At 35.1% G+C, this 8751-nt stretch overlaps 1 protein-coding gene and 1 pseudogene across 1 annotated transcript; both read right to left on the bottom strand.

Moving 5' to 3' along the window:
- Window positions 1–1849: 1849 nt before the first annotated feature.
- On the bottom strand, window positions 1850–4808 carry LOC110418227 (cucurbitadienol 11-hydroxylase-like). Its single transcript, XM_021430894.2, has 9 exons — window positions 4157–4808; window positions 3726–4050; window positions 3477–3626; window positions 3130–3381; window positions 2930–3019; window positions 2766–2844; window positions 2550–2656; window positions 2325–2452; window positions 1850–2238 (listed from the first exon to the last, which is right to left on the bottom strand). Exons 1-9 carry the CDS (start codon window positions 4354–4356, stop codon window positions 2145–2147), a joined length of 1425 nt encoding a protein of 474 aa, XP_021286569.1. The 5' UTR covers window positions 4357–4808; the 3' UTR covers window positions 1850–2144.
- Window positions 4809–6454: 1646 nt separating this feature from the next.
- On the bottom strand, window positions 6455–7300 carry LOC110418103 (putative CoA ligase CCL13 pseudogene; annotated as a pseudogene).
- Between the last annotated feature and the right edge of the window lie 1451 nt (window positions 7301–8751).

Here is an 8751-nt window from a genome sequence, read left to right on the forward strand (position 1 = left end):
TAAAATTACAATCCTATCCATATAAAACTTTTTTTTTTCTCTTTCTTCCTCATTTCCCTCTTTCTCTCCGTCGCTCTTCTACGGTTTAGTTGCCTCTCTTATTCTCTCTCTAACTTGCACTCATCATTGAAATTAAACGATCGTGATGACAGAGACGACAATTGCAAGATCAAATATGGTCGAAAAGCGTCGATTTAATATTTTTTGACAAGATTCAATCGAAAAATCATTAAATTTGACACTCCACGACCAGATCTGACTTCAAAAAATACCGAATCTATTACTTGCCGATCAGATCTTAGAGTTGGATTTGACACTCAACGATCAAATCTAATCGCGACTAAATATGAAAAAAGGGTAAATAAAAATTATATTTTAATTTTTTAAGTATTATACTTATTCTTTTAATGCTATTAAATATGGAAAAAGTGTAAATAAAAATTTAAATAGTTTTATGTTTTAAGATTCCACTTTGTCTTGACTTCATTACCATTGCCAATCTCCAAGTCATTAAAAAAAATATGTAAGGAAGAAAGTAAAGGCAAAAGAAAGTATGCAACTTCATATAAAACATTAATGCCTACATTGAGTACTGAAGGCAGCCGAACACAACAAAGAAGCAACAAGATTGCGTCAGCTCTCTGGACCTCTATTGGGATAGGAAACGGTGCACAGAAATGGTAGTTTCTGACAACCTTCATAAAGTATGGACTGTATGTATATATATATATATATATATATATATCATGTTCGTGTTGCCCTTATCTATCTGCGGTTCGGTCTGCTTAAAATGCAGCTAAAGTATGATTGGGGATTTGGTATGTTACTCATTTGATGCATGCACGGTTGTAATAGCATGGCATGCTTCGCATTGGTACATATCAATGGCTAATTTTTTTGTCCCTATATGCTTCTAACCTCCGAGATTTAGTATGGTATGGATTTCCCTGTGACTGTGAGTTGTTTTCAGTCCTAGCTGTTCTGCACTTTGTGATCTCACACTGCCTGAAGCTACTCCCCGTCACAAGTTGCAGAATCTTGTTTACAATTTGAAAACGGGTGAAGTCCTGCGGCTGCACGCTGATCAAACTTTTTACATGCATAAATGGCAATGCTAATCATTACCTGAAACCTTCATTCATTATATAATTAGTACGCATGCTCACATGAAATACTATATAAAATGAAAATGGTGGTTGCAACACATTAACTTTTGATCTGATGTGTTTGTTAGCTTGCACTCTTGCACATTAAGTTCTGATTAATTTATGTGTTTGTTTTTATCCTCCTAGATCTTGTTCTCAAGTTTGTGACGGATATTGTGCAGACATGAACCTTCTCTAACTCTCACCTAATTCTCTGTCTCTGTCTCTCTCTTTATTAATGCACGGCTGCAAATATCATGTCAAGGAAATGATGTTTGTTCATCAACTGAAGGCGGCAAGGGTTCAGATTCAAAGGGAGCAAGGGAATGAGCTAAGACTATCAAAGAATCTGGCTTATGCAAGCAAAAGATTTGGTAAAGATGATCATCACATCCCTGCAAATAAAGCTTATGATTTTTTTTTATTGTTGTTTTTCGGTTTTTAAGTGAAGGTGATGATGTTGAACCAATGACAATGATGCCTGTTACAAGTTCTTGCTTGTGAACCAATGACAATGATGCCTGTTACAAGTTCTTGCTTGTAGACCAAACAAAGGCCCTTTGGGCCATTTCTAGTTTTAACTCGATGTTAGGTCTCCTACCATAGTACGTATCTACCATTGCCGACAACCATAATTATAACCAGAAAGGGATAGGCCATCCATCGTTAGCCAAACAACCTATAAATCCATAAAATAATAGATATAAAGAAATGGGGAACTTCCAATTTAACTGTTGTATCATATCTCAATATTAAAGTTATGCTATATATTTCACAAAAGTTCTTACAGCCGGACAAAGAAACATGTCCCAACAAAGAAAGGGAAAGGAAACTAGAAAGTGGTACATGACTAACCAACCAAGACTTTCTCTCTTTAGCTACTTTTAACATTTTTTCTTTTTCCTGCTCCGTCTTCACATACTACGACCATAAACAGATAAATAAAAATTCAATAGCCATGCAATCTCCAACTTTATAACAGTAATTGGTGCCAGTCCTTCAATTATTCTTCTCCAGGATCTTAATGCAAAGCCCGTTTTTGAGTCGCAAGAGAGGAATTCGAGTGACGTCTCCTCCTCTTAGTTTTATCCACCTGCAGACACAAGAACAAGCAAAAAGGATGAGAAAAGTGTTTTATCTCTAGATGGCTAATTGGAGAGTAAACAGGACTTTGATTACCTATATTTGGTTACTAAGACGTGAATGAAGGTGGCCAAGAAGAGTTTACTATACTCTGATCCTGCACATTGCTTAATTCCTGAACCAAATGGCATGTAATTCTTGGAAACAACACTTGGTTCGAGGTCCTATACATAGCAAGAGAGAGAAAAAACAAAAAAAGTCGGTGCGTCTCATAACTTGCACGATCAACATCAATGCGTGTCTTAAGAATTTATTGCTCACCTTCCAACGCCATGGATTGAATGCAAGTGGATCCTTGTAAATATCAGGATTCATCTGAACCGCAGAAGAGACAAGCATAATCGCCCATCCTTTTGGAATAGTATACCCTGTAGCATAAGTCAGATGACCACCAACGGTAGAAATTTTATAACACTGCAATAAAATTAAGCGACATTGAACAAATTCATGCTTATTAAAAGTCTAGCATGAGCATACCATTGACTTGAATATCTTTCCGCGCCCTTCTTAGCAATCCCGGTGTTATGCTTCCTAGTCTGAGTGTCTCATTGATAACCTGTTCATCGCATAGATGTTTGTGAGATAATGTTATAGCATGTCTTTGTCAGAAGGAAAGGTGCAGGCTGCGTCATATTACATACTTGAAGGGTAAAAGTCATTGACTTGTATTCTTCCCATGTAATTGAGGAATTTGGATGCTCTCTTTTCTTTAGTATTGCATCATGCTCAGCCTGATAAACAAGAACAAATCTCCTAAATTAACGTCAATTAACAAGAACTTAAACGTCAGCAACTGACATTCTGAGGTAAAAAATACAGGTCCAGGAGTAGATATACGTACAGTTAATTCTTCTAACACCAGAGGGTTATCTCCAAGCAACTTTATGAGCAGTGTCGCTGCCCATGAAATCGAATCGAATGAAACAAATGAAAGCCCGAACATCAGTTGAGCAATGAAATCTTCTGTCAAAAATTTCTCAGATTTCATGTCTTCTAGAACGTGATCAAGTACATCCCCTTTGAGCATCCGATCAGGTGATGCACGCCTTGCTTTTACCAGAACGGACAGTATATCTAACGCTGCCTGATGGTACTGTAATACTGACACGAGTCAGATGAAAAATTCCCAATTCCCAAATTCACAGAAAATGACTTTCAAAATCGGAAGTTCGTTTTTAACTAGATTACCTTTAAACATTTGTTATAGGTTGTACCAGGGATGTTGATGGGAAAGGACATGAGGCCACGTGCTAAGCTAATGAACATGTCTCTTAAGCTTTGTGAGAAATTCTCAGCATCAGAACTGTAGATCTCCCTTGTGGCAAAGTTGAAAGCCATCTGTATTAGCCGAAGAGATCAGTTCTAAGTCGAAAGCAGAGAGAGAACATGGAATCACCGGACATGCATCCATATGTACATGTTTATAATCAAACTTACAGCTGAAACAGCGTCTTTTACTTCAATGGATTCCTGGTTGGACCAAGCGCTGAAGGTCTCACGAACCGTTGCTTCCAACAGAGGAAGCAGTTTCCCTTTGAGGCTCTCCACGCCAAAGTGACTCAAAGCCAAGTTCCGAACATACTTGTGAACATAGGCTCCATCGGGCCTGTTTTCCCCTTGCTTGAAGAGCTTTGCGAACAAGTCCAAGTACCATGATTCAACCAACCTACCGTGTTGTTGAAAGATGAAATGGTTGAATTCAGGGTCAGCAGATACAACCACTGCCCTGCCTGCCACATTGGTTCTGAAAATTGGCCCGTATCTGAAATGTAATTGCCCATAGATACGTTAAATTATATATTGCAATATCAACAAGGAAGGAAAATCTGGCCTAACTCATCTTCTATCAATAAGATTTGAAGCACTACCTCTGGAGCCTGGTTTTGAGAAAAGGTGGAATATCAAACGAGTTACTGGGGACGAGTAATTGAAGGGTCTCGCCAATGAGAGGGATCCCCATGGAGCCTGGAGGGAGGATTCCATTGCACTTGGGATTTCTCCATCTATAAATCCAGTGAGTAATGCATATAACAAGCAAAGCAACGACACACAACTGAAAAGTCAACATTATTTTTGGGATTTTGATTACTTAAAATTTCTCAAAGGAAGAATTGGGTAGCGAGAAGTGTGTAAGGCTCTTGGCCTGATGGAGGCGTTAAATAGAGCAACCTACGGACACGTGATCAGGAAACATGGAATAGAATAATGAAGAAAGTAAATGGCATGCACCCGCTCGTAGAATAGTCCAAGTCCTTGTGGAAGTATCATCTAATTAAACTACTTTTTAGAAATTATCTACTGAAACTTGAACGAAGCAGTTGATGGCGTGGCCATGTCTTCTGGAAGACTTTTCCCTGTTCTTTCCACACGCAAGGATCCCTCAACACTTCCGTTGTCGTGAAAATATAATTACTTATTGATTTATCATCAACAGCCCAAATCTAGGAGATCTTGAGGCAAGTAATTCCTCGGCAGGTAAACGAGATTTCTGCTACTTGGTGTGAAAGCTACGTTTTGAAAGAAAGTTGAAATAGCTTGTGACTGTTACAGTTTCTGACCCTCTTCTAGAAAGTGAGTTTGTCGTATTAACAAACATAGGTGAGGCGGAATCTTCCGAGTTGCCGTCACACAGTGGCAGTCACTTTCCAGGTTCAGGGATTCATATCAACTTCTAGATGCTGATCTTTCTCCGTCAAAACCGACCACGATCTTATTATTCGTGGAAGCGGAATGGAGGAGAAAAAGGACAACGCGGTGGTAAAGACAGGACAATACTGTAATCTACGTAAATATTTAAAAAATAAACCATCATAATAACATTTAAATTATAAATTAAATATTAATATTTATATTATCAATTATTAATATTTAAAAAATAATATAAAATAAAAATAAATAATTATATATATAATAATAGGATATGTTTTGTTTTCTTATTTCAAAGTTATTTTTACTTATTAAATACTACAATAAATCATAATAATTATTTTATATTATTTTATTTATTGTAATAAATTAAGTAATAATTATTTTATTTTATATTTATAAAATAATTATTCTATTTCGTGTAATAAAAATAATAAAGACAATTTCTTTGATTCTTTCCTATGCCTTGTAATTATTTTCAAAATGAAATTATGGGCTGCAATTTCACAAGTGGGATCATAACCGGTTGTCGGTTGGGTTGGGTCCTCAACTCAACCCTTATCATGTGCAAGACCCACCAGGGGTATACTCCCCGACTCTATGATGGGGTTGTGTCACCAATATTTTGGGCAGCTAGCCCACTGATTTTTGTTGCAAATGTTGCTCAATCAAGATTATTTACGTGTGATATATATGGTATAAACTTAAATCAATTTAAATTTATATATACTTTCTCAATATTTTGATTGGTATCAAAATTAGAATTGGTGTTAAGAACCTGACATAAATACTTGCTATTAGAGGAGTTTTGATTTATTTTTACAATTTTAACAAGTTAGCTTTTAAAATTTATTAAATAAAATTTTTTTAAATATGGTGAAACAGACATATTGAGAATATAAAAACCCAATTAATAAATTGGGCAGATAATAAATAAATTGATGACTTAACCAAAATTAAGTTACATAAAATTTAATTATTTGTACCTTTTTAAAAATTTATATGGTATTGGTGATACTTTTATCTACCTTTATGTTTATTCTTATTAATATTATAACTCCTTTTACCTTTCAAAAAGAAATTAAAATTTAAACTTATACTTTAGAACGAAATCTTGAATCAAAGAAAGAATTTGCGGATCCATAATTTTATGTATCCTAAGTGGATTAAACTAATTGTATTATTTTGTTAATGGCATATGTTGGTTTGGAAAATCTATCAAATACAACAGGAAACATAAAGAACAAAGTCTTTTAATATGTTACATAGAACACGAAAGCTACTTTTTGTTTGATTCTTCTTTGATGATAGGAATCAATTGATTCGATTCAAGCACCAGGAACTCGACATCCTGTAGATCGGGGCCATAGCTCTCTCCCTAGGAACAGCCTTCTTGGTCTTCCCAGTTGAAGTGTGTGGCAGATCGTTGAACACCACAGTTTCCGGCACCATGTTTACCGGCAGCCTTTCACCACAGAACTTAATCTACTCGGAGCTCGCTTTGCGTCCTTGCTTAAGCATCACAAAAGCACAAACTGTCTCCCCAACGACCTCATTCGGACGCCCTACCACAGCTGCCTCCAACAATGCTGGATGACTAAACAGCACCGCTTCAACATCGATGGAGCTTATTTCCTTTTCTGTGGCTATGAACGACTCCTTTTGGAACCCCTGAAGTAATCACAATGGAAATCGGATCACATTCACCTTTTGGCCTTACAATCTCGTACCCATAGCCATTTGTTGGATTCAGAAGAGAATCAAAAGTACGATAACCCGAAAGCTGATAACCAGGGGAGGCGGTTTTAGCAGCAGGATCAGTCTCTAGCATTAGAACAACTAGAGGAAACTTGAATCAGTGCATGCTTCGCTGATGATGTCAAAGGCTCCAAGGGCAAGGTCTGATGATCAGCAAATATGACTCTAGCTTCCAACAGTTTCAATTCTGCAGCTAATGTGGTTGATTCTTGGTATATGTTTAGTGGAGAAACAATGGCTCCTGCCATTGGAACAGCAAAATGAAGCTCGTACAACTCGGGTGTGTTTGGTCCCAATGCTGCAACCTGATCACATAAAACTTTCAAACGTCATACAAATTAATACAATCGAAAAATTATTTTGCTTCATGTAAAATAACAAACAAATACAAAGCATTCGAGCTCACAATATCGCCATGGGCAACTTTCAATTGGTTTAGGACAGAGGCAGGCAAGTTTGAAGCAACGTTCAAATGTTTCTTTCCAAGTGTATGTCAAAGAACCATAGATAATCGAGACTCGGTCACCATAAACCATAGAAGCTCTTTCCAAAATGCTTACGGGAGTGAGAGGCGAATAATTTGCAGAGCATTGAACCAAGCCTTCCATGTTTTGCCAGTCTCTTTAATCTCTAACTAAACAAAGATGTTGATGAAGAAATTGCTGGATATTGAGATGTTAACGCCATGAGGCATACATATATAGGGATGAATTTGTCGCATGGTGATTAAATTTAGTGGATCTAATTGAAATCAACTTAGAAATGTGTGGATTTTTAATATGCTTTTCATCAATTATTTTTTTTGAAAGGGACTTTTCACTAATAATTGGTGATGCCAATTTGCCAAATGTCAATTTTATTCCGACGAATTTCACACTTTTCCTTTAAATGCCGAATATCTTAATTAGACGTTGATTTCATTTTATATTTGAGACTATTTGCATTTTCTCTTTTCCATATCAAGTAAGTAATAGAGACAAAATAAATCTTAAAAATGTTAACTATTTTAGCATGTCTTGAAATCAATTTTGCCGATTCTCTTTAAATTTCAAAAACTCCATTGTTCCAAACACCTAGAACTAGAGCTCTCATGGTTTTAACTTTTTTTTTTTCACATTACATTTTATGGTGTCCTTTTTCTCAATTAACCAACTAGTAAAATATATGTAAAAAATAATCATTCGGAAAATCCAGATACTCCATAAGGGATAGAATTAGTTGATTTTTGTTTGGGACTAAAGATGAAGAGAAATAAGAGATAAAAAATCCAACCAAGAAGGATATAATTCAAACAAAAAAACTTGAAACCAAGAGAATGATCATTATATGATAAAGACTATTTCTTAAGAATGGGTTGACATGGCTCACATTTGAGATAAACACGACGAATTTCATATAAGAAACTCCATATCATAATGATCCAGAATCAAGTTCTACATGAAAGCATCCATTTCTTTAGAATTGAGCTTTAAACAATTTGATTCATATTAGCCTTGTTCATGAGTTTACTCTTATTCATGAGTTGAAGCATTGAGACTTGGTGGTTCAAATGTAGGAGAATCATTTGGATAATTTGCATATTTTCTTTTAAATCATTTTAAAGAATTTGTCAATTTTTTAAAACTTATTCATATTTTAATCAAACTTGAAAAAAAAAATTGATGCAGTCAACATTAAATATTTGTTATTTTATTCTATTTAAACATAAAATACTAAATATACAACTATAATGCATAAAATATAAATAGTTAAATATGATATACACAATAGTTAAATATATAAATAATTAAATAATATAAATAAAAAATAGATAAAAGAAAACTTTACTTCTTAATTTTACACAATGGTGGTAAGTAAGGGTGAGCAAATGGGTGGATTGGGTGGTTTGATCCACCATACTTAAGAATCTAATAGACCAATTGTTTTTAAATAACCAATTAAAACTGATCAAATATAAAAAAAGATCAAACGGACCAAACATAGAATTGGTTTGATTGGTCTGATTTCGGACTAATGAATCAAAATTTTATCATTTTTTTTTACAAATTATAATATTAAA

The sequence above is a fragment of the Theobroma umbraticum genome, unplaced genomic scaffold (genome assembly GCF_002168275.2).
Source record: "Theobroma umbraticum cultivar Fairchild unplaced genomic scaffold, ASM216827v3 scaffold_50.0, whole genome shotgun sequence".
Classification (NCBI taxonomy): domain Eukaryota; kingdom Viridiplantae; phylum Streptophyta; class Magnoliopsida; order Malvales; family Malvaceae; genus Theobroma; species Theobroma umbraticum.

Coding starts and splice junctions, on each gene's coding strand:
- LOC110418227 (XM_021430894.2), bottom strand. CDS start 4,356: ATGTTGACTTTTCAGTTGTGTGTCGTTGCTTTGCTTGTTATATGCATT. Junction 2,845..2,929: donor CAATGACTTTTACCCTTCAA/GTATGTAATATG, acceptor TGCGATGAACAG/GTTATCAATGAGACACTCAG. Junction 2,657..2,765: donor GAAAGATATTCAAGTCAATG/GTATGCTCATGC, acceptor CTTATGCTACAG/GGTATACTATTCCAAAAGGA.